Source organism: Notamacropus eugenii, chromosome 5 (assembly GCF_028372415.1).
Source record: "Notamacropus eugenii isolate mMacEug1 chromosome 5, mMacEug1.pri_v2, whole genome shotgun sequence".
NCBI classification, from domain to species: domain Eukaryota; kingdom Metazoa; phylum Chordata; class Mammalia; order Diprotodontia; family Macropodidae; genus Notamacropus; species Notamacropus eugenii.
In genome coordinates, this window is record NC_092876.1 from 355414610 (window position 1) to 355440818 (window position 26209).

The 26209-nt window shown below is 37.6% G+C and overlaps 1 protein-coding gene across 2 annotated transcripts in view; it reads left to right on the forward strand.

Annotated features, from left to right (window-relative positions):
• The window catches only part of BTLA (B and T lymphocyte associated), a 42574-nt gene extending 17587 nt beyond the window's left edge, over nucleotides 1–24987 (forward strand). The window contains exons 2-5 of one of the 2 annotated variants that reach the window (XM_072614010.1): nucleotides 6102–6425; nucleotides 10086–10229; nucleotides 14076–14122; nucleotides 24562–24987. In XM_072614010.1, the coding sequence (XP_072470111.1) occupies nucleotides 6102–6425; nucleotides 10086–10229; nucleotides 14076–14122; nucleotides 24562–24849 (803 nt within the window). In that variant the 3' untranslated portion in view covers nucleotides 24850–24987. Of the gene's footprint in view, nucleotides 1–6101; nucleotides 6465–10085; nucleotides 10230–14075; nucleotides 14123–24561 lie in introns of both variants that reach the window. The other variant, XM_072614009.1, reaches the window with a different exon arrangement.
• Nucleotides 24988–26209: the final 1222 nt, after the last annotated feature.

Genomic DNA, 26209 nt, shown 5'->3' on the forward strand with positions numbered 1-26209 from the left:
AGCTTTGACTAATCATTCCCCTCTCCAGTTAGTCCTCTTGTAAAAGACCCAATGTTGCCAGTATCTAGCCATAGGGAAATTAAGTTTCTGAGAGATTAGGCATTTTGTTTACTCAAGAAAAGAAAAGGAACACATTGGGGAAAGAATTCAAATCTTCTGGTTACTAGATTAGTAGTCTTCAGACGAGATAATGGCACCTTCTTGTTTGACTAAGCATGCTAGTCAATGCTGGCAGCATCAACATGAAGGACATTCATTAAAAGGGAAACAAGGGGAAAGGAATTGGGGTTATTTGTGGGGATTTTCCTTAGACTGGTAATGACTTAGAAGGGAGATGGTTTTGTGAGAAATTTTTGTCCTACTAACATATATGAATATTTTTACTTCTTTGTTTTATTAACCTATTTAGACGGCAAATTACCTAAAGTATAGCACTGCCATTTAAAAACATAAACTTATATTTAGCAGATGAATTATGATCCAACTCATCTGCTATCTCAAGGAACCTTTAATATATGAATATATATGTGTAGGTATAGAAATCTGTATGGATATATGTCTGTGAATATATTTTGTAGAGGAGATTTAAAAGTTTTGTTGGTACCTTTAGATTTTTTTTAATATCACAGTCATCTCCAAATAAATCCATTCTTTCCCTCTTCCCCACACTGAGCCTTCTCTTGCAACAAAGAGAAGCCAACCAGCACATGTACTTCATCTAACAGAATATATAATATTGTACATTCATAATCCTCTACCTCTCCTAAGAAAGATATATTTTTATACTAAGAGTCAAGCTTCAGCATTATAATAACACAATTCAACCATCTTTTAGATAAGTTTCGCAACTGAATGACCTTAATTAAATCACTTATCTTCTCTGGGATTTGGTTTCTTCATCTATAAAAAAAAGGGGATTGGATTAATCTTAACCTTCTTTGTCCCATGAACCCTTTTGACAGTCTGGTGCAGACTATGGACCCTTCTCAGAATAATGTGTATATATATATGTATATATATATATACACATATATATATACATATATATATATATATATACATATATATATATATAAAATGTATAGGACAAAATACTTTGGATCCCAATGGAGACCAACCATATTGAAATACAGATATAAAAAAAATTAAGTTCATGGATGCCAGGTTAAGATCTGTTGGACCAAATGATCTCTAAGGCCCTTTGTAGTGGCCAAGGGATCTTTTCCATGCCTCAGATGCCAACAGTCTCATCTTGATTAAGTTGTAACCCTTCCTGACCTTCTCAACACCCCACCCCCAAAAGGCTTCATCTGAAATGCTACATGTTGTTATCTCAGACTAATGGCTAATCATATGGCTCCTAGTTGCTGACTTTCCTTGGTTGTCTAGGTGTCTTTTTGAAAAGGCATAGTGGGCATGGAAAATGTCTTATAGATCCAGGAAGGGACAGTAAAAACCCTTTCACCTGACAAAGTCCCTGATCAGGTGTTGGGATTAGTGAGATTACTCATGTTAGTATCCATTGTAAATTGGAACAACTAAACATAGCCCCCTGGTGCACATTTTTAAACAATATGACAGTCTATGACTGTATTTTTAAATAGCTAGGTAGCATAGTGATAGAACACTGACTCTGGAGTCAGGAAGATCTGAATTCAAATATAGTCTCAGACACTTATGATCTCTGTGACCTTGGGCCATTATTTTGCCTATCTGCCTCAGTTTCCTCAACTAAAACATGGGAACAGTAATGTCGCCTACCTCTCAGATTGTTATGAGGATTGAAGGAAATAATATTTGTAAAATGCTTAGCACAGTGTCTGGCACACAGTAGGTGCTATAGAAATGTTAGTTGTTATTTCCTAAGGTGTTTGAATAAATCTTCATGCCTTTATTTAAACTTTGAGAGTGGAGTGAATGTTTGCATCTGAAGTTCGTAGCCAATAGAAAATCCACTATATACTTTCCCAGACAAACATATTCTTCCTAATCTGAAACCATTATGGTCAGGAGCCAATTCCAATGAAAATCTAACTAAAACCAAAACAAAATCCCAAACTCAAAAATACCTTAACATGAATCTTAATCCTAATATCAACTATTAACCTTTATGCAAATTTAGTTCTAAATTGTCCCAATTACTGACCTTCATACTTTCCCAGTTCTCCCCCTAGTACTGTCCCTAACACTGATTGTATTTTTTGCTACAAAAGCACAAAATTGATGATTTTTCTCTCAGGAGCATAAAGCCATTTTGAATACAAAATATGGTAACCATGTGGACACCACCCAAACACCATTAGTTAGAAGTTTTTTTCAACAGTTGTTCAGCAAAAAAAAAATGCATCATGGAATTGTCCATAAATTATAGTACTCTGGAACTGACTCAAATTAATTGACATTTAAAAATCAAGGAAAATTTTAAAAAGAATAAAGATTCCCTTGGACATGAATCTGAACACTTAAGGTATGCAAATTAACATCTTTCATTATTCCACATCTCAAAATTCAGACAGTATTTGTTTCCAATGACATTCATGCTTTCTCCTTAACCACTTTTCCATCATTTTTCTCTTTTACTTAACACTATCCCTGTCTCCCCATTTTTTCAGAAATACAAAAACAGCTCATGGATTGTTGAGCTGAAAAAGACCCAAGGGGCCATTAAACCTAACCAGAAGAGGAAATAGAGTCTGAGAGAATTTAAGTGACTTGTACAGAATCACTCAGCTAAACACTATCTGAGGCAGCATTTTAACTCAGGTCTTTGTGGCTCCATGTATAATGCCTTCTCCACTACCACATAGAGTAATACTTCATTTATTTGTCATTCTTGGGGGATGATTCATTTTATATAATTAATTTTTCTAAATAAATGACCTTGGTGGTGATGGTCATATTATTATTAAAGTAAGGTAAAGATATTGTTGTGTTTGCACAAATGCCTGCAAAGACTGTCAGCTTGTATCCATAGACAGGAAGGAAAGAAGTATTAATTAAGCTATATACCAGGCACTTTTCTAAGCACTGGAAATGCAAATAAAGACAACAACACAGACCTGTACTCAAGGAACTTGCATATTAATAAATGAAACCATTATATGATGAATAGACAGATATAGAATAAATAAGAGATAACCTCAGAGGTAAGGCACTATCAGTGTCAGGTGGTGTGTGTGCGTATGTATAGGTGTGTGCATGTGTATGTGCGTGTGCATATGGGTGGAGGGGGATCAGGAAATACCTTTACCAGAAAGTGGAATTGGAACTGAGTCTTGAAGGCATTCAGAGAAGCCAGGAGGAGCAGAAGCAAGGAGAAGATTCCAGTAAAAGGTACCAGGTCAAAAGATGGAAAGTCATGTCAAGCAGGGATGTAATGGTGACAACTAGCTTTTTCAAATTAAAAAATGTGAATAGAATCTCCTTTTAAGTTTAGTTCATATTATTAACATCTTATCCATCACTTTCTTAAGATAATCAATAAGATAATAATTTTGGCCCTGATCTGAGGAGTTTGCTAATTTCTGAGAAATAAATGTTTACACTCAACATTTAACAAAGACCAGGTACAAGCTGGCTTCAGCACGTCACCATGGGCAGGCACAGCAAGGAAGCAAAGAGTGTAGAGTGTGTGGAGAGGAAAAAAGTGAAGAAGACTGGGTAGGGAAAAAGATAATGTTTTGAAGGGAGAGATGACAAGATTTGGCCACAGAATGGATATGTAGGGTGAGTGTGAGTGTGGAGTTAAGGATGACACTGAGAATGTGAACTAGGAAAACTGCTAAGTTGGTCCATGCCCTCAAAAGTAATAGGGAAGTTTAGAAGAGATTTACAGCCTACAGCATCATTGGGAGAATATTGGTGCTAACTAAAGGGATCTGAAGTCTGTTAATGCACTGAGTAGGCTTCAAAACATAATATGACTGAATCTTAATCTCAAGTCCATCTCATTATCTATTTGTGATGCTTACCTAAGTCATACATAAGGATCAATCATTGTTCAAATACGTAATCCACAAAAAGCTCTTTACAAACTATAGCAAATAGAACCTATAGAAATTAAAAGTACTATTAATTTCTGTGGTTCCATACAGTCAGTACATTATGGAGTTTGGTTTGATTCTCTAACCTATAGGAAAGGAAAAGAATTAGTAGGACAAGGAAGTTACATTTATATATTATTACAACTATTGAGTGTGCAACACTATTATTGAGTAAACTGGCAGAAGTTTATCACTTTTCCCAGAGATATCACATTTTATATGCCTAGTTCTTTTTAGCTGATTCTTTCCAAGAACTTGATAGAGATTTCCCAAGTACTGCATCTCTTAGTTGAGAATCTACATAAAACAGAGAAGCATAGGAAATAAAAGTGAAAGGGGACCATAGATATACTCCCTTAATTTTATAGATAAGGAAACTGAGGCACAAGAATGTGAAGTGACCTACTCAAGCATATAGAGTTAGTGACAAACTAAGGCTAAAATCTAAATCTGCCGACTCTCTAACCCATTATTTAGTATAAGAAGCTGCCTCTCAGAAACTGCTGAGTGACTGGTTAAAGATCTTGAAGTATCTAACCATAGCTAGAGTGGAACCATTGAGGCTTTGCCCTATGGAACTGAAATTTAGTAGGTACAAACATTCAAAAAAATTATATTAAAAATTGTACAGTTTAAAATTTGTTACATTTATATGTTTATAGTATTTCATTTTTTTAACAGGGTAGAGATGACTGACTTTAGCATTTGGTTAGTTGAAATGATAAGCTATGGGTAACTACATTGTTAGCAATACCTCTCTGTGAACAAGTCTAGTATTTAGTTCTCTTTTCTGCTCAGCTAAGATGAATGAATTATTTGTATTATTTTCACATCACGAATTGCAAAATTGATTTGATGGTACTTTTTATAAGCTGCTTGATCTTGGTATGTTGTTTACCAAAATTGCTAGGTAGGCTGGGGCTCACAAAAGAAGTTAAAGCAACTTTTTTTCCAGCATCATCTAATCAATGAAGAATAGGGCTATACATGTGATCTAGGATTCCAGACTTTAAGTGGAATATATGTTTTTTTTAAATTCATTTGGATAGTCAACAATCACAATTTTGCACAACTTTTGTGGAAAACTATGTTTATTACAAGAGAAATGAACATGCATATGAAACCCTAATCTAGTGCAAAGAATTCACAACCCAAATGGAAGTTATGAAATTGAGATAAAAGGAGGAGAAACAGAAATCTCCACCTAAATAAGAGTGGCAAAGAGAAGAAATCATGAATAATTAAGATGGCAAAAGCAGGATTTTTTCCCCTTGGGAAATGCAAGACTATGAAGATAGGATGGTCTGTTTATCTACAAGGGTCCCAGCTGCAGTTTCCCAGTCTACGTGGCAGCTGTCTTGACTCCCAAGGACACACTGGGAATCTGGCTTGGGTTGCAAACAACAAATTATGTCAACTCAGTGAGGTGGGAGGCAGGTGGGGGGGCTTCGTCCTTGATGCATTCAGGGTCTCCTGCTTACTCCAGGTCAGTATTTCCAGAAAATATTGCAACTCAAAAGGACAACTTCAGGGGACCCCTTAACATTCCTTAATATTCTCCCCTGTTGATCAAAGGTGATGCCTGAGTACGCCTATGACCATAGTATGTCCATTTGCATTAAAAACAAAATATGAAGGAAAGGGAGTGAAAACTGTGGCATGAAGGTTTTTGTTGTTTGGGTCTATACCTTTGATTTCATTTGTGTGAGGAGTTCAAAGTATGGAAATTCTTTTCAGCAATGCAGATGGGAACCTTGGAGAGTTGCCTAGTGCATTGAGAGGATAAGTGAATTTCCCATGATCACCAGCCTGGTATCTGTCAGAATCAGGACTTGAATTTCCTGACTCCAAATCTATTCTTCTATTCTATGTGGCTTAGACAAGAGCAAAAGTTTCCTGACTAAGTGTTGAACAATGAAATTAGCAAGCAAAAGAGGGGATAGAATATTTTTCCTTTAGAGACTACTGAAAAGATCTCTTGGCATTGTTTGTGGCATAGTTCTGGAAGAATGGATCTGATCACCTCTATGCTCTGTGACTCATTTTCCCCTCTTTCAGGGAATTCTCCTTGTCACACACCTCAGGTTCAAAGAGGCACCAGTTTTACCAGTGCACCAGGGATGTCGATAACTCTCAAATGTCCAGTGAATCAATGTGGCAAGAATCTGACTGTGTCATGGGTCAAGGTAAATGGAACAGAAAACTTCCCCATTCGGGATGGACCTAGGAAGTCTACACTGTGGGATAAAGAGAAGAACTTAACTTTGTTCCGTCTACATTTTGACCCTGTGCTTGAAGGCGATAGTGGCTCATATCGGTGTATGGTTAATTATTCACAAAGTTCTGTGTTTTCCAGCCATCAAATGAATATCTATGTAACAAGTGAGTATCAGCTGCAAAGCCCAGACATCTATGTAACAAGTGAGTATCAACTCCAAAGCCCATACTTCTGATGGACATTCTCATCTTATTTTATTCATGGAAGCAAGATTGATTTTCTATCCTCTTTTAGGGAGTGGGAAGATTTCACTCCTATTAATTTTATTGGTCAAGTGAAATCACCTATGAGGAAACATGTTCTGTCAATGCAGGCTGTCAAGTCTTCTGCAACTCAAAGAATTAGAAAGATTTTTGAGGCTTTACTTTTTCAAGGAGATGAGGTGCTTAAAAACATCTCCAACTAAAAAATCATTACTCCTGAAAATACTGTAGCTGCTGATTCTAGCTAGTCTTTGCTTTTTTAATTCATTCGTTTGTTTATTTGTTCAATTAATATATGTTGTGCTCCTTTTATATTCAAAGTAACTTGCCAGTCACCACAGTGAGTACTCACACAGCTAGCTGGCTCTGTGGACAGAGCCCTGGGCTTGGAATCAGGAAGCTGGAACTCCTCTTTGTGAGTTCAAATCTAGCTTTGGACACTTGCTAGCCGTGTGACCCTGGGCAGTCACTGCATGTATTTGCCTCAATTTCCTCATCTGTAAAATGAGCTAAAGTAGGAAATGGCAAACCACTACAGTATCTTTGCCAAGAAAACCCCAAATGGAGTCACAAAGAGTTGGACATGACTAATTGACAAAACAACAATAAGTAATTCAGACCTTCAGTTCCAATTGTTTCTCCCTCTTGCTCCAGGCCTGTGTTCTGTTCTAGTTGATAACTGGACAGTCCTTATTTGGATGTACTATTGACATCTTAGCTTCATCAGATCTAAAACTGAGCCTCCCTCATCACTACTGCTCCTTCTCAGTTTTTTAATTCATTCTCAATATTTAGTTCATATTTTTAATTCATTTAATTAATGGTAAACTGAGGTCTGGGAAAAAAATCTAATTTAGAAAGGCCATCCTGGGTCATTGCTAGTTATCTGGACCTTTTTCTTGCTACTTCAGTTCTTGCTACTTCAACAACCCTGGAGGAGAGAGTGAGGCTAATGACTTTGTACAGTTCTACCTCACTTAAGTCCAATTCTTTCACAAATCAGGACATTATCCTTGTGAGGTCATTGTTCTTCTTTGACAAAGAAGGAAGAAAAACACAATGATTTCAACTATTGACTGAAAGAGGCTGAGTGACACAATGGAAAGAGGGCTAAATTTGTTATCTGAGTTCAAATACTGACTCTACCATATATTACTATATGAGTAACCTTGGGCAAATGACTTAACTTTTCTGGGCCTCAGTTTCCTTATCTGTAAAATGAGGAGCCTGGACTTGCTTTCTTCTGAGGTGCTTTCTAATTCTAAATTGTTGACTCTTCCCTTTTCCTTGTCTCCTCTATTTATTCTCCTTCAAGGCCTAGAAATCTCAAGAACCCTTAGATTGATATTTACTGCCTCCACTAAGGCTGGAGAAGGGAATAGTGGTACCTGTTAAATAGACCCTTCTTGCGAGGACCTTCTCTGAGCTAGCCCAACATCTAAAAAGTGCCTCTCTTCTGCTACTGCTGTTGAGTCACTTACAGTCATGCCTGACTCATCATTTGGGGTTTTCTGAGCAAAGATACTGCAGTGATTTGCCATTTCCTTCTCTAGTTCATTTTACAGATGAGGAAATTGAAGCAAACAGGGTTATGTGACTTGCCCAGCATCACGCAGCTAGCAAGTGTCTGAGGCCAGATTTGAACTCAGGAAGATGGCCTGGCACTCTAGCTGCCCTGAGCTAGATAGAGCTCTAAAAAAAAAGTTTATGTGTTCTTCTCTCTTCTGCTGTGCTTTGGATCTCTTGACCAACATAGAAAAGCAATGAAAGGAGCAACCATTAATTTAGTGCCTGCTACATGTCAGGCACTGAGCTTTACAAATACTCTCTTATTTGATTCTCACAACAGTCTTGGGAGGCAGGTGCTGTGATTATCTATATTTTATAGGTGAGACAGACAGAGCTGCCCAAGGTCACACAGCTAGTAAATAACAGAAATAAAATTTTAACTGGTCTTCCTTGCTGCATGCCCAGTGCTCTATCCACTGTGCCAGCTAGCTGCTTACCTGTGAGTAGCCTTGTGTCCACAAATACTATAAATATTATTTGAGTGGGCAAATTAAAGAGGGAGTAAAAAGGGAGGAAGAAAAAGAGGAATGCCTTTTTTTTTTTTTTTTGCTTCAGACAGTAAAAATCATCCAGAAATATCACTGGAGGCCTTTGCTAATTGTGGCTCCTGTTAACTCCCACTCTTAGAGGAAATAAGATGCTATGCCATGTAACAGTAATTCCATATATAGCTCCACATACACATGGGAGAGAGATTAAAAACAGAGAAGATTGTTGTTTCATACACAAAGTCTCACAACTGAAGAACTGACTTTAAGCACATATTCTTGGAGTGATTGCTGATTGCTTTACATAAACTGAGTTTGAGAGAAGCAGCTTTATTGTCTAGGGCAAATCCATCTGTTTCGACCTTGGTGCACATTTCCCTTGCCAGTGTATGCTGGCCTAATAACAGGCCTTAGTGTCCATCAGCATTACTAAAGCCAGTTTATTTTCTACATATGCTTTTTCTCTTTAAGGAAATTTTTTTAAAATCAACATTTATATACCATTTTAAAGCTTGCAGTACACTTTGTATATGAACCTTACACCAACTCTGTGAGGTAGATATGAGAGATATTATTATCCCCATCTAATAGATGGAGAAACTGAGACTCATTTTCAGTTTGCTCATCTGTAAAATGACTCTATGACTTCTCTCTGTGGTCCCCTTCTGCTCTAAATCTATGATCCTATTATTAAGAAAAGTGAACTCACACATGGTCACATGCTATTAAGAGTCAGAGGCAGAATTTTAATGAAGATCTTCCTTACTCCGAGTGAGCATTCTCTCTGCTCTATCGTATGGTCATGCTGATACAGTGTACCCACTAAGAAGTAAATTTAGATTTATCCAACTAAAATAAGGGAAATCAGATTTGTTTAATAGTCCGCAAATGTAGGGCATAGGAAAGTAAGATCTCGTTTATGTTTAAGATATGTAACATATATAAAAATATGATAATAATAATAATTCTTTGAAAATCTCCTCTTCCCTTCCCTTCCATCATTCTTAGAACAGGGGAAGCTCACCCTCCTCAGAGACAACATAGCATATATAGTTCTTTGCAACTGGAGTCAGTGATTCTTGGGTTCAAATTCCCGTCCTGACACCGTGTAGCCTTCAGCAAGCACTTTAACATCTCTGGACCTCAGTTTCCTCATCAGGAGAATGAGGAGAATAATCCCTATAGCACCTCCTTCAGAGATTTCTGTGAGAATCAAATGAGTTTAGAAGATTTACAAATTTAAGATTTACAAAACTTAATGCTTTATACAAATGTTGACTTTTATGATTATCTTAGCTGAATGACTTTGTCACCATTACAAGTGATTCTCAGAGAAGGTTTCATTGAGGATGGGAAACATCTGCCTTGTCTTTGGCTCCTTCTAGAAAAGACTTCCCTCTGGGGTTTATAATAATTATCCCCTTTGAGGAAAGAAATTAAACAAAGTGAGTTTTCTAGCTATCACAACTTTCTTAATGTTCTTGAGTATTGACTGAATTTTCAGATTCAACTGAAACTCCATTGGAACAGAAACCTGAGAAAGAAACTAGACCATGGCTCTTTTACTTGGCTGTTTCGATGGGGCCGCTGGTTATACTTATTCTTACTTGTCTCGGTGGTCTGTTTCTCTGGAAGAGGAAGAAGCAAGGTGGGTCTATTTTATAACAATATTGTTCTGCAGACATATTTAGGCAATTTTTTCTCATGTGATAGTTTTTGTTTAGTTTCTGATATCTCTACCCCTCTTTTGATTTCTTGCTAAATAATGACAAGTTGAAGGAACTGGGGTAGTTATTCTGAAGGAAGAGAAGGTGGGCTGTGGTGAGGGAATGGTTATTCTCTTTAGGTATTTGAAAGGTATTGGGGAAGAAGGATGGGGGTAATTCTGCTTGACACTCAAGGAACCAAACTGGAAGCATTTACAAAGGAGCAAATTTTGACGATAAAAGGAAAACCTTCCTAACAATGAGAGATATCCCAAAATATAACAGATTGCCTTGGAAGCTGATGGGTTCTCCTAACTTCCCCTTTCACCATGCCTATGGGATGTCCCCTTCATATATTTTGTGAGCTGATCCTTCCTTCAGTGCTTTCACACCTGTTTTACAACTAGCAACAATTCTCTCTGTGAACACTTGGTCTAATCCAGCTTCTTCTTTCATCTTTATTTTTCTTAGTGCCATTTCTATTTCTTCTATAAGGACTTTCTTGGACTGTGATGTTAGAGATCAAGTTTTGAGGCTCTTCTGTCCTTTATGTGAAAACAGTTTGTGTGTGTGTGTGTGTGTGTGTGTGTGTGTGTGTGTGTGTGTGTAAAATTTTGTAGATAGTTTCCATTTTTCTTCCGTTTCTTCCTTCTTCCATTTTCATCTTTAAATTCTCTTAGGATGTTTTTGCTTAGTTGTGTCTCTCTCCAAGTTTTCTTTACAGTGATATTTAGCCTTCACTATAGCTGAGTGACTTGGTGTTTAGAGCACTGGACTTGGAATCAGGAAAACCTGAGTTCAAAATTTAGTTTCTGACACTCACTAGCTGTGATCCTGGACAAATCATTTAACTGCTGTTTGCCTTAATACACTGGAGAAGGAAATGGCAAACCACTCCAGCATCCTTGCCAATAGAACTTCATAGACAGTACTATAATGTTGTCATCTACAGGGTCATGAAGAGTAGACATGGCTGGAATGACTGAACAGCAGCTTTAGCAACAACAGTAACAAACAACATCGAGCCAAGGATGATGCAATGAACCCTTCACTGTTGCTCTGCTTTATGCAGAGATATTTATCATAATCTTACATTGGCTTCCTTCATAAGACTTTAAAAATCAGTTTCTATACTAAACCACTATCACCTTTGGCTTCCATATCTTTCCAACTGGCAAATGGGTCAAGTATTTGCTGACTAAGGTATTTTTAGGTTCTTTTTCTCTTCTTATTATGACATTGATTTATATCACTTAAGCCTCTTTATATAATTACCATAATCTATTTTGATATTCTCTTTGCTATGCATTACTTTTAAATAATTATCTAATTAATTTAATAATTAGCTTAATTTAATAATCACACCATTAATAATAACTATATATTTTAATAAGTCAGGATTGACTTTTAACTGTTACACTGATTAAATTGCCAAGCTACTCCCTTTCCTACTGTAGAAGAAATGTCAGATTATTTTGGGCAAATGAAGAGTTCTGTGATTTTAAAAAATTTCCTTCTCCAGTAAATTTACTCCATGTAGTAGAGCCCTACAGAGAAACAAGAGTTTCATTGAAAGGAAGGGGTTTGGTTGTGGTGGGAAAAACATGATCTTTTCTAGTTTTTCAGAACCACATGCTTTAAAGCTACCACAGGGAGGATAGTTATAGAGAAGTTCCTTCTCCTTTTTAATTTCTGGCACTCTTTCTCATGCTCCTACCTCCCTACCACCCATAGTGCTGTTCCATCTCTAAATTCCAGCATTTTATGATTCTAATAGCTCTAACACAGGCAAGAGTCATTTAAGGACCTTGTCAGGCTCTCATATGAGATAAAGGAAAGGCAATCGTTTCCCCTTTGAGGTGGGTTTCAAGAATCATGGCAATCTTCTCAAAGTCATGAATTACATTTTTGCCAACCACAGGGAACCTTCTGTAGCTTGACTCTTGTTGTTCAACCTTTGTCTAGTTTTGTCTGACTCTCAATGGCCCCATTTGGGGTTTTCTTGGCAAAGATGCTGGACTGATTCACTATTTCCTTCTCGAGCTTATTTTACAGATGAAGGAACTGAGGCAAATAGGGTTAAATGACTTGCCCACAGACACTCAGCTAGTGTCTGAAGTCAGATTTGAACTCAGGAAAAATTAATCTTCCTGACTTTCAGGCTCAGCATTTTATCTCCCAGGCCACCTAACTGCCCTCAGCTTAACTAGATTCCATCTAGTCTGAGATCTCTCTAGAGTTTCTCTGAAAGATACAAGAAAAATAGGTGATCAGAAGAATCCCTTTAAGTGCCTGCATCCAGAATCTTTCCTGGAAAGAACAGACTTCAGATGTCTAAGCAATGACTTAGCAATAAACTCTACAACCACAGAATTTGAGAGTTGGAAGGAACCTCATACTTGAAAACTCTTCCTACCAAGAATGCCTGACAAGAGCCGATGCAGAATCTGCTTGAAGACTTCCATTGAGGAAGAACATTTCAAGACAGTTGATTTCACTTTGGGGCAGCTCTAATTGTTAAAAAGTTTTTATTGGCATTAATCACCAGTTTTCCTCTTTATAACTTCCATCCACTTCTCCTGGTTTCTTCTAATTGGTCAGCCTGCCTAAAGTTTCTCCCTACTCCAAATAATTTTCTTCATGGTTGCCAAAATGAATTCCTTAAGCACAGACCTGATTGTGTCACTCCCTTGCTCACTGGTTCCCTATTATCTCTAGAATAAAATAAAAAGCATTTCTTTGGTTTTTAAAGCCCTTCACAACCTCAACTTCACCTATTTTTTTGGCCTTATTTTATTTTATTCCCCTATTTCTGGCACCTTATGACTTCTTTCAGTTCCTCATATATCAAACTTCATCTTCTGTCTCTATGCATTTGCACTGCCCGCCCCCCAGGCCCCCTAATTATCACATCACAGAATTCCAAATCCCATCAAGGCAGGGCTCAGGCATTACCTTCTACATGCTATCTTTTCTGATTTCTCTAACTGCTAGTGCCCTCCCTTGCTAACTACAATTCAATTATCTCACTTTCATTTGTATTTATTCCACATTTACTTATATTATGTGCATGTTGTTTCTCCAGATAGAATTTCAGCTACTTGAGAGCATGGATTGTTTCATTTTTGTCTTTGTATCCTAGTACCTACAATGGTGCCTTATATGTACTAAGTGTTTAATAAATGATTGATTGAGTCATTGATTGGTTCTGCCCATCTGGGGCCAAATGGAACATCTAATCTTTCTTCCTCTGAGCTGGCTTTCAGATATTTGAACAGTCATCATATCTCTCCTCCCCATCCCCCAAGTCTTTTCTTATCTAGGCTGAATATCTCTAATTCATTAAATTACTCCTTATATAACAAGAACTCAAGGACTTTCACTACAGTGGATGCTCACCAATTTATCACTGTCTACGTTGAACTATGATTCCCATACGTGAACACAATGTTCCTGCAACAGTATTACTAATGACTTTTGCCACCAACAGAAAGAAACTCCCTAGAGAAAAGTTTAGCAACTTTCGAAAAGTGATTGTCTGGTGTTCTAATCTTTTTCTGTTTTACATGCTGGGTAAGAAGAGAACCTATAGTCAATGGGTGACACATGTTAACCATTGACTCTCAGAGTTGATTGGCATTGGCATTTCCCACAAATTACTGGGAGCTGGCCATAGTGGCAGCAACCCTTCCTTCTAGTAATTGGGGTGGCATTCCACCTTAGATGACCTCTCCTAGAGCTTTTCTGAGTTTGATTGACTGTGTCTTTCTTTTTAAAATGTCTTCCAGCAAAACAAAAGAAGCATCCTGATACCTTAGGAAGAGGAAATAACCAGGTACGTTCTAACCCACCTTCGAAACAGTAAATTGAATGCAATAAGATCAAATATTAAGTTCTCTATTTGACATTTAAAACTCTGTGTAACCTTGCCCCTTCCTATATTTCTGGTATTCTCATATCTTATTCCCTTCTGTGTACTCTACAATTCAACTGCACTTGCCTACCTGCGGTTCTTTGAATATGATATTCCTTTTCCATTTCCATGTTTTCACTCTGACTGTGCTCCATGCCTGAAATGCTCTGCCCCTTTACCTCTGCAATGGCAATCCTAATGTAAATACATTTTTATTAATGTCTCTTGTTCTTATATCACCAGAATGTCTCCCTGTATTAATCTCCCTTTCCCTCTCAGGGAACCATCCCCATATAACAAATAATATTTTTTAAAGAAAAAAGGAAAAAGAGCAAAAAAGATCAGCAAAACGTATCAACACATCAAAAAAAAATCTACAAATGTATACAGTGGGTCACACCTATGGACTTCCTATCTCTTCAAAGGAGTGGAGTAGGGTTATCTTCTCATATCTCTTCTTTGGGGTCATATATATTCTTTGTAATTTTGCAACATCCATTTTTAATTTTTGTATGTGTGGTTGTCTTTTCCATTTGCATTATTGTGCTGTTGGCTTTACTTACTTCACTCTGGCTCAGTTCATGTAGATCTTTTCAAACTTCTCTGTATTCGTCACACTTATTATTTATTACAACATGGTAATATTCCATTTCATGAATGTGCCACAATTTATTTAACCATTCTCTAATCAATGGCTATCTATCCATCCATCTACCAATCAATAGACATTTATTAAGTGCCTATTACGTGTCAGGCACTGTGCTAAGTGCTAGGGATACAAAAAGAGGCAAAAGACAGCCCTTGTCCTCAAGGATCTTACAATAAGAGACAACATACAAACAAATATTTAAAAACAAGCTACAAACAGAAAATAATTAAAAGAGGGAAAGCACTGTAATTAAGAGTGGTTGGAGAAGGTTTCCTATAGAAGGTGAGATTTTAGTTAGGACTTAAAGGAAATCAGGGATATCAGCAGACAGAGTGGAGAAGTGAGAGCATTTCATGCATTGTGGAAAGCCAGAGAAAGTGCCTGGAGCTAAGAGATGGAGTGTCTTGTTTGTGGAACAGTCAGTAGGTCAATGTCACTGGATTGATGATATAGTAGATATCATATTTTTGTCATATAAAGAGACTACACATTTAGAACTTAAAAGGTGAGGAAACTGAGACAGAGAGAAGTTGAATGACTTAACCATGGTCACACAGATAATTAATCTATGAGGGAAAATTTGAACTCAGGTCTTCATGATGCCAAATCCAGCATTCTGTCCAATACTCCTTCTAGGTGCCTAGCTATGTAAGTAACTAATACACATTGAGTATCTATTATTTTCCAAACCCTGTGTTGAGTAAAGTTGATTATTTGGTCCTTTGGAACTGAAAAACTCTTCTTTATTTCTCTTTTCCCCAATATGAACAAAAAATCCTGGTTTTTGGTGTTACTTAAGATCCAGATCTAAAACCCAGTTGAAATAATGAGCTCTCAAAATTTGTAAATATGGAAAAATATTTTTTGGTTCATAAACTGAACAAATTCTGCATAAATCGCTATGTATACAGATTTATTATGAACAATTCCGTTCAATTCAATTCAATTTATGGAGTGCCTATTGTGGCATTTTGTTTTAATTGGACTTCTGATATTATTAGTGTAGGGAGCTCCTGGTAAGGTACTTCTCCACTAATGAGGCAGCTAAATGGCACAGTAGATAGAGTGTATGACATGTGGGGAGGAAGACATGAGTTCAAATGCTACCTTAGGTGCTGACTAGCTGTGTAACCCGTAACAAGTCATTTAGCCTCTCTGTGCTTCAGTTTCCTCATCTGTAAAAATGATGATAATAATAACATCTACATCCCAGGGTGGTTGTGAGGATTACACAAGTTAACTTATGTAAAGTGCTCTGTATAACCTAAATGTGCTTTATAAATATTTGTTGTTGCTTAGTCATGTCCGACTTTTTGTGACCCCATTTGGCAGTTTCTTGGCAAAGAGTGGTTTGCTATTTCCTTCTCCAGCTCATTTTATGGATGAGGAAACTGAGGCAAACAAAGTTAAGTGACTTGCCAAGGATCACACAGCTAATAAGTATCTAAGGCTGGATTTGAACTCAGGTCTTCTTGACTCCAGGCTCAGTGCTCTATCCACCATGACATCTAGCTGTCATAAAAACATCTCCTCTTATTGTTATTGTTATTGCAGTTCCACACCTTCTCTGAAGGTTCTAGTCTTAGAAAGTTGCCATGAGGTTCTTGCCCAGATTCACACAACTTGTATATATCAGAACCAGGAATCTGACCAGCCATTCCTAACCCAGAGGTTAACTCTCTATCTACGGTGTAATGCTACCTAACATGTATGCTACAAGAACTTGCGGGGAGCCTCTGTGGAGGCTTTGGAGGAGGATATAGACAAGATTTACACAGGAAAGGCAGGTACAAATGAGCTGTGACTTGCATCATTGGAGGGATGTGACATCCATCACATCCTATCCCTACTAAGTGCAGTATCCCTGATGTTTCTCCTGGGTTGGCTTCATGAAATACAAAATAGTGATAAAGCCTCCACACTTTCCCATTGGCTTTCACAGAACAGGGTTTGCTTTATTTAACAGTCACATAAAATGTCTGCAGTGCTCCAGAATGTTGATATTGACCTGCTGCTGTTCTAAGTCTTTGAGGTGGGAAACTATTTGAGAGAGAAGTTGAGAGAGAATTTGTGGCCAAAGCAATAAAGAAAGTAGGGAAGGGAATCAGTGGGGACAGTGATGAGCATGCAAAGCCTGCAAGAGTCAGTGATGCTGCATCTCCACCCTGAATGACCTAGGGAGCCTGTCACTAGGTGTATTGAACCATTTCTGAAGTGATCAAGAGAGCACAGTGACAGTGATAGGCAGAGAGACTCATTTTGGATTATTTACTTTGCACATCACCATTTTTCCAGAGATGTGAGTCACACATTTGTGTGGAAAGGAGAAACCAGTTAACTCAGTTAAAAGATAAAAAGTAAACTAAAACCTAGCCAAGAAATCAGGAACATAGGTTATGCCTTAGAGATTTCTGTTTCTGTTTCTTTTCTTTTTAAAAACTAAATATTATATTTTTCAATGAACAAAAATCCTTGGCAGCAGACAAGGTCACAAATATACACAAAACATGGCAACAATTTCAAGTAGGACTGACTGTTTAGTTTATGACCACTTCCCTCTTATATCTCCTGTCCCAGTTCCCAGAAATATTTAATTTAAACTTGTAGTGATCTCTCCCTCTTGTCTCACCCACATTGAAAAAGAAAGAAAAACAAAATCTTTTTTTTAACAAATATATTATAAATGAGCAAAACGAATTCCCATTCCAGCCATTTCCAAAAATGTGTTACTCCCTCTATTCTCTGAATCCATCACACTTCTCTGTTAGGAGGTGAGTAACATTTTTACATTAAGTCCTCTGGAATTGTGATTGGTCATTATGATCATCAGAATTCCTCAGTCTTTCAAAGTTGTCTTTAAAATATTGTTTTGTGTAAGTTGTTCTCCTGATATTATTTGCTTCATTCTGTATTAATTGACTAAAGTCTTCCCACGTTTCTCTGAAACCATCCCTTCATCATTTCTTATCTCATAATAACATTCCATCATGTTTCTATATCTTCTCAAAAGTATATTCTCCACTCCCTTTTCAGCTCGGTTTTACATGTTGTCTTCCCTCATTGTAATGTAAATTCATTGAGAGCATCAGCTGCCTTTATTTTTGCTTCTATTTGTAACTTCAGAGTTTAGCGCAGTGCCTAACATACCCTAAGTACTTTAAAGATGCTTATCACATACCTATCTATTGTGAAGAGTGGCCTATGGCTATAATCCAGCTGACAAAAATAACTATGTTTGAGAGCTGATTGACCGTGCAATATAATATCCAACAATTTTCTAGGTCATCTGCATTTGGTTTAGGAGTGCAAGATTAGTAAACTTTACTAATCACGGTGTTGTTTTGGTTGATGATGACCAGTAGAAATCAAAGGACCAACTATTCACTGATTGACTACCCCTAAGGTTTTTCTGTGAGTCCCTATGAGTTTGTCCGACAACAACAATCAGATATGAAGGCCCTCAACAGGAGTACAAGCTTGAAGCTACTGTCATCATTGTGTGTTCAAGGGATGTTGGGCAAGGGAGCCACACCCAAGTTTACATTCCTGTGAGTGATGATCTACTGACTTGTGAGCACTTATGTTCCTGCTTTATATGTCCTCATTCATGATTCCTTCATACCTACCTAAAAATACCTTGTCTATCCATTCCCTAATTGATAGACACCCTCTCAGTTTCCAGTTCTTTACTGCTGCAAAAAGAGCTACTATAAATAACTTTGCACATGGGTTCTTTTCCTCTTTAATCTCTTTGAAGGTAGTCTTACTAGCAGTATCCATGGATCAAAGGCTATGCACAGATAAAAATTGCTTTCCAGAGTGGTTGGATTCCTTCATAGGTCTACCAATAGTGCTCTAATATACCTATTTTTCCACAGCCACTCCAGCATTTGTTATTTTCCTTGATGCTTATTTTTAAGTCATATATCATCTTTTCCTGCTTGAATACATCCTATACAGGTATCAATTTATCTTCTTCCACTGGGGACAAGAACATTTTCTATCTTATCTTGAAAGCTAAAACAAATAAGTCAATTACTAACTCTTAATTCATACAAACTTTTCACTTCTTTCAGGGCAATTTAATATCCAGATTCTCAGTTTTAGGTCAGAGTTCTATTTGACACAGTCCAAAGGGACAGACCTATCATAGGGCAAAATGCATGCATTCATTAGGGGCCTAGGTTATGAAAAGTTAACTCAAGAAACATCTATAGCAAATTAACTAAAGGCTTGAAAACAAATTAAGTCAGAGCTAGAGGATTTGAAAAAAATCAGGATTTTTTAAAAAGGGAGAGAAAAAGAAACCATAAGATCTCTGCTACACTTCATTAGTACTGCTGTCAGGTACCAATATCCTTATTCTCCTTCACTAAATTCACATCTACCATCCAATCACAATTTGGTAGCTGTTGTCAAGCTACAGGAAACTCATCCTCTTTCTGCAAAAAGTTCAACACCTGGCTCACAGTTCTTTCTTTTTTCAACTTTTGCCCTGCCACTAGGGAACTTCAACATACATATTGATACTCTCTCAAATCCTCTAAGTTCTCAGTTCCTCAATTTACTCATTTCACATGACCTACTTCTGTACCCCACCTCAGCCTCACACAAAGATGGTCAAACCCTTCATCTTGCATTCAGTCACAGATGCACCACTGCCATGTTCATGAACTCTTAAATTTCCTTACTGATCACAGTCTACATCATTCTACCCCTTCCTCTCTGTCTTACAACTCTAAGCTATGAAACAGACAGTAAATCTAAAGATTTACTTTGCTTCTAAAACTTGTGAATTCTTGGAGTACCATTCATAGGGTTTGTATAAAGTATCTTATGAATATGAACTTATTTTATTTGCAAAAATGACTCACCATTGGTAGCAGACAAAGCCACAAATATACACATAACATAGCAACAATTTCAAGTAGGACTGACTGATTAGATCATGGCCACTTTCCTCCTAATCTTCTGTCCCAGTTCCCAGAGATGTCAAACTTAAATTTCTACTTTGCATGTCCATATTTCCTGCATTTTGACTTGATGTAAGTAGATTCCTTGAAACAGTAACACAACATCTCTATTTTGATGGTTAATCTTTCTTTCTCAGAGAATCAATAACACTTTCTCCTGATTTTTCATCTATTTTTCTCAATATTTGTGATTCAGAAAAACATAAATTTCCTGAGAAATGCTGGGAAGAAATTCCTACATGGAAACACTATGAGAAGTACACAAATAACTATAGTGCAAGGTAGAAAGTGCCATAAGGGAGGGGACAATGCTCTGAGATTTGAAAAGAGCATAGAGCAAAAAATATAGAATTTACCATTCTAGAATCTGGATTTGGATTTCAATTCTGTTGTCTCCTAGCCATATGACCCTAGAAAAGTCACTTTAACTCTCTGGGCCTCAGTGGCAAAGTGACAGTGTTGCTTGTTTCCTCTCTAAATCCATAATATTAGAAACTGGAGAAGTTACTGGGAAATCATCATGGAGGGCATAATATTTGAGGTTGATATTAAAGAAAGAGTAGAACACTGACACATGGAGGTGTGGGGAGGGCCATTATAAGCACAAGGGAATACCAAAGCTGCTGAGCTGAAATGCCTAGAATTGTACCCAGAGGTGGGAATGTATGGGATATGTATAGAGAGCAGTGAATATAGATGAGGCTGGGGTGGAGCAGTGAAGGGGAATAAAAATAGAGAATAGGCTGAAACTATATTATGGATAGCCTTGAATTCCATACTGAGGAGTTCATATTTAATTCTTTAGGTAACATGGAGCCATTAAACGTTGTTTTTTTTTTTTTTTTAACTTTTGCCAGGGAGTGATAAGAAATATGGCTTTTACAGTCCAGTGGGATGTTCCTAGTATGCTGTTGTGGCTAGAGTCATCCTAAAGAAAGACTATTTGACTCATATCCAGTCAGAAAACTGAGAGTTTGCACCCGAGTCCACCTCTGCCTGTGTTACTATGAACAATTCACTGAAAATCTTTGAGCCTCAGTTTTGTCATCTGTAAAATGAGGAAGGGGGACAAAATGACTTCTCAGGTCCCTTCCACCTCTAACATTCAAAGTCCAGATCAGGGCAACATATTAGGAAGATTGTTTGCTCTGTATACAACCTATATTGTGGGGGTAGAGATAGCAGGAAAAGAAACCAGATAAGAGGTTGTTTTAATAGTTTTGGTGGAAGATAATGTGGATCTCCTCTAAGGTGGGGATCAAACAGGAGAAGAGAGAGAGATGGGAAAGAGTACAATGATAGAGTTAATAGGACCTAAAAATTGATTGGGTGTAGGTCCTGGGGGATAGGGAAGCACTAAAGAGGAACCTCACATTTTAGATATGAATTACTGAGAAGAGAAGGAATCCATTAAAAGAAACAGGGTCATTATGGGGAGGAAGTGATTCAGGAGTTAGAGCAGAGGCTGTCTTTGGCATGTGCTAGTTTTGAGGTATCAGCTATACATGACATGAGACTATCCAGTGGGCATTCAGAAATGCTGAACAGGAAGTTGGAAGTTAAGGCTAGAGATCTGAGTCATTTGTTTGAAGATTTCATTTGAATTGGTGGAGATGGATAAGATTATTAAGGGATTGTATGTTGAATTGAGGAGAGGTTCTATTACATAAACAAAAGACTTTCCGGAAATTCAATTCCACAAATGTTTACTAGGTAGCATTTACTATATGAAGAGTTCCATTATCTGTTGTGGGAAATAAAAAGTTTAGATAAGACATGGTCTTTATTTTTATGTTCTTACAATCTAGTAGCAGATATGATGTGTACATGATAAGTACATTAGAAAGATGTATAGTGAAACCTATGTTGAATGGATAATTAATTTATAAAATTATTACATGGAGCAGGCAAGCGTAGTTCTTTGGGTACTCACTGGGAAAGACCATGATGGTAATGGGGAATAATGCTTTAATCACACTCTAATAAGGCACACAGTGTGTAGGGGAAATGACATAGAAAATACAGAGACAAGCATTGAAAAGGATACAGAGACAGATGATATCATGACAGGGTCTAGAATGGTAAAGAAAGGCAGGTAGTGATGAGGAAGAAGATGGGGAAGGGAAAGAGGCTCAAATAATAACTCACATAGTCATGGATTACAGTTGGAAGCACTTGACAGCATGGAATTGATGGCTATGGAAGAGGGCTTAAAGGAAATATGTTTGAGGTTTCATTTTTATAGAGTTTTTGGTGGGAATAGAACAACTCTTATCTAGGTTACTTTGGGGTTGGTTCATTAACATATTCCTATTCGAAGCTGTCAGTAAAACTTTAAAGTTAAATGTTGCACATAATCACAAAATTATTCGCACTCTTTGGGTAACCTGCTGGTCTTATTGCATATGTCTGGATCTTGTCTGAGATTTGCACATCAAAGGATCAGAAATCTGAACAGCAAAGTTTAGATGGCTTCCCCTGATTCAACACAAATCATGCAGGTGTGATTTTTGGTTAATATATGATACAATTTGTAAATTATGCTCTTTTGATCCTTGGGATGGTCTGTACATGATTTTTAGGTTCCCCTTTTCAGTCTTTCATCCTGCTTTTGCCACTTTATATTGGCTACTTATACATTTACTTACGATGCTGACTAGAAGAATGGGTGGTGGTCGGGGGGACCAGAGCAAGAGTCAATATGAATAAATATAACAAGTGTGAGAGGAAAAATATACATTACCAATCACATTTATTAGATATTGAGGATAAGTAAGTGACAATGAGGAAGACAATTCCAAGCAGAATACACTCATCAGAAGGCACAAAAACAGAAAAATACAGAGTATATCATGGGAGAAAGAATGGCAGCATGAATAGTTAGCAGAACTGAATGAAGGATTTTTGTTATTTGGTTTAGGGTAATGAAAATCTAAGTTTATAGTCAGAGGGAAAGGAACCAGTGGAAAATGTGAGACTGAAGATATGAGAGGGGGAATAATTGATGGAGGATGGGTGTCTATGAAGCAGAATTTGATAAGACCAAGATACAAGTAGGGAAGTTAAACTGCTAGCAAACTCTACCTTGAAAAGGAGGAGGAGAGACTGAAACAAAGGAGAGAAAGAAAGGTGAAGAAAGAAAGATTTGGCCATAGAGGAAGCTTACAGAGAAGAGGTTACATCAGGAGCCTTAATTTCTTCAATAAATTAGAAGGCAGCATCATTCTCTAATAAACAAGTCCACAAGCATTCATTAAGTGCCTGCTAAGTGCCAGGCACTATACTAAGTGTTGGTGATGCAAAGAAAGATGAAAACAGCCCCTTTTTGAAAGACTTAGAGAAAGAAGAGTAACAAGGAGAAAAGGGTGATTGACAGTGTCAAAGACTAATTAAAAAAGATGAAGACCAAGGGAAGGGCATTGTGTTTGGCAATTAAGAGATCATTGATAACTTTGGAGAAAGCAGTTTCAGTTGAATGATAAGGTCAAAAGACAGACTGCAAAGAATTAATATGAGAGTGAGAAAAAAGGAAATGGCAGCACTGATTTTAGATTAAAAAGTAGCCACAAAAAGGAGGAAAGATATAGGATGATGGTAGAGATGGGTGGATGAAGTGAGTTTGTTTTTTGTTGCTTTTTTTCTTGAGGATGGAGTGAGACATGAGTGAGTTTATAGGCACCAAGGAAGCAGCCAGTAGACAGAGACTGAAGATGAGCAAGATGGTGGAGATGAAAGCATGGGCAATCTGCTAGAGAAAGGCCATCTAATTGTGTGAGACAGGGGTGAAGGGAGAGATAATGGTAGAATGAATCTGAGTGATGTGAGATGAAGAGGGGCTAAAATGGAACACTTGGTGAGTGGCATCAATTTTTTCATTCATTTATGAGGCAAGATTTTTAATTGAGATAGTGGGGGAGGGGTGAGAGTGAATCATGGGAAGTTTGAAGAAGGATGAAAAAAATTGGAAAATTACTACCATGAATGGGATGGTGAGTGAATTAGGATGGTGTAAGGGTATTACCTTACCACAGTGAGGACCCAGTTAAGATTATATAACATTAATTTCTAGCAGATTCATTCAATATGGTTTTGTAATTTTCTCTAGTTTCATGAGGAGTAAAGATAGTGGAGGAATCCAAGGTTGAGAGAAATGGTTAATAACATAAGAGGATAAGAGACTGAAGATTAGATAGTGTGGAGCTGAACTGGTTCAGCAAGGGATCAAAATGTGGAAAGGAGGAGAGGGTAGACAGCACAGTGTTGATAGCTTGACAAAGAATCAAAGGGTAGAGGGTTTAGAGGTCACAATGAAGATCTGAGACATAAGGCAATAGGAGAGTTGGAATGAAAACAGATTGTGATCAGATAAAGGAATTTCAGAGTTCAGGAACAAGAATACACAAGTAAAATACCCAATTCACTCATTTTAGGGAGAAGAAATTGGAATGTAGGAAATTAAGTGACCCATCATACTGCCAGAACCAAAAATGCCTAATGATCACTCTACTAACTTTCTTTTCTAAATAAATATTTAGCTTACTCCTCTTTATCCTTTACCTACCTGAATGTCCGTAGCTCTGTAGCACTGCAGGTATTATTAGAGCATGGAACACATTTCACACTCTTCCCCAAAACCCCATATCTGTAATTACCACATTCTATTACTCACAAACTTAGTGCTACAATTAATAGCTATCACATTCTCACATGAAACTAAAAGTCATCCTCTTGCCTTGCAGGTCACTCCACGCCAGTCCTTTGGTTTCAACCAAGCTGAAGAGGGCACCATAGAGGGCACTCTCCCTGGGCCTTTGTCATCTGAAACAATAATTTATAATAATGATGCACGGCCCAAGGTCCAAATGGGGCCCAAAGTTATTTATTCTAACCAAGGATCAGAGGAAAATCAGCCTGGTATTGTTTATGCTTCTCTGAACCATTCCGCCAATGGAGTGAACTTCTTAAGGAGGGCAGAACATAGGACAGAACAACTTACAGAATATGCATCCATATGTGTAAGGAAATAAATTTACTTCTGGTTGCTCTTTCTTTCCCATGGGAGAGGCTGCCTAACTTCTCATTTACCAATGGTCTATTAAGCAACCCATCCATGGGATATCATTCTTTGACCTTGCACACTCCAATAAAATTGATGTTCTTCCTTTGCTGGGTCTCAAGAGCTCACATGGCAAATGTGGAACACTTCTGGAGATTCACTGGAAGTTTCATAGTCTCTGAGCAACCAAACTACTTCCCCTTAAGTGGTGATCTAGCCCACGGTCAGCCTTCATGCTTGGATGGGAACAAAAAAGAACCTTGATATGGTTTTTACCTCGCTCAATGTGATTGGTAAGTTATGTTCTTTGAAGATTTTCGTCAAGAACTTGAGGGAAGAAAATGAACTTTTGCTTTCAGTTCAGTTCACTACACCCTACTTAAACAGGAGGAATGTACCCTCTAACTACTAACTCAGAAACAGAATAATGAGGGTACTTTTCCTTCCAGTAAGCCTGTAATGAGGGACGATTTGTGGTGTCCTCTTAAATCTCACCAAAATAGGGGTTATGGGCAAGAGATAAAACAATTTCAGATGTCACTGTGGTCTAGACAGTGGTAAAGAAACTATAGCCCATTGGCCAAATCCAGACAATTGCTTGTTGTTGTTGCTGTTGGTTTTTTTTTTTTTTGTATGACTTCAGGGCTAAGAATTATTTTTTTAACATTAAAAAAAAGTTGTGTATTTAAAAGTGCAAAAACTATTCCTGGCTTGTGGGCCCATACCAAAACAGTCTGTGGACAGATTTGGTCACCCACATCCTAGGACACCAAGAACCCTAATAAGGTAAAAACTTAAGGAACTAAAAATAGAGAAGGCTAAACCCTAACCCCAGTCAGCTCATTCAGTACTTCCTCCCCATCCTCCATCTCTCCCCAAACCTTATTCTGTCAGGGCTACATAAAGTTCCTCTCCAGCTTAAACCAGAAGTCAACTCTAGCCACTCCTCCTTCCAAAGCTGAGAAAAACCAAAAGACAGAAACTTGTCCTTGTTGGGTCATCAATGCTATGTGCTGCAACAATATTCATGTAGACAACTGAGGAACAGAGGGAAGGAAAACAGGAACATTTATTTATTCAACCAGGTCTGCTTGGAGCAAAGCCCCAGCATCGAATTGAGGTCTGTTCTGTTTCCCTAGAAGTCCCTTGGACTAGACACTTAGATCAGTGAACATGAATTGCCTCTCTGGTAGAAGATTGATATGTGTTTGAGATCCAGACCTGGGGGAAACCACAATCAAAGGAGGGATAAGAAAATGAGCAATAAAGGAGCATGAGGGGAAAAGACTGAAATTACCAAAGATCTCAGGAGAAGGAAAATTTAGTTAAAG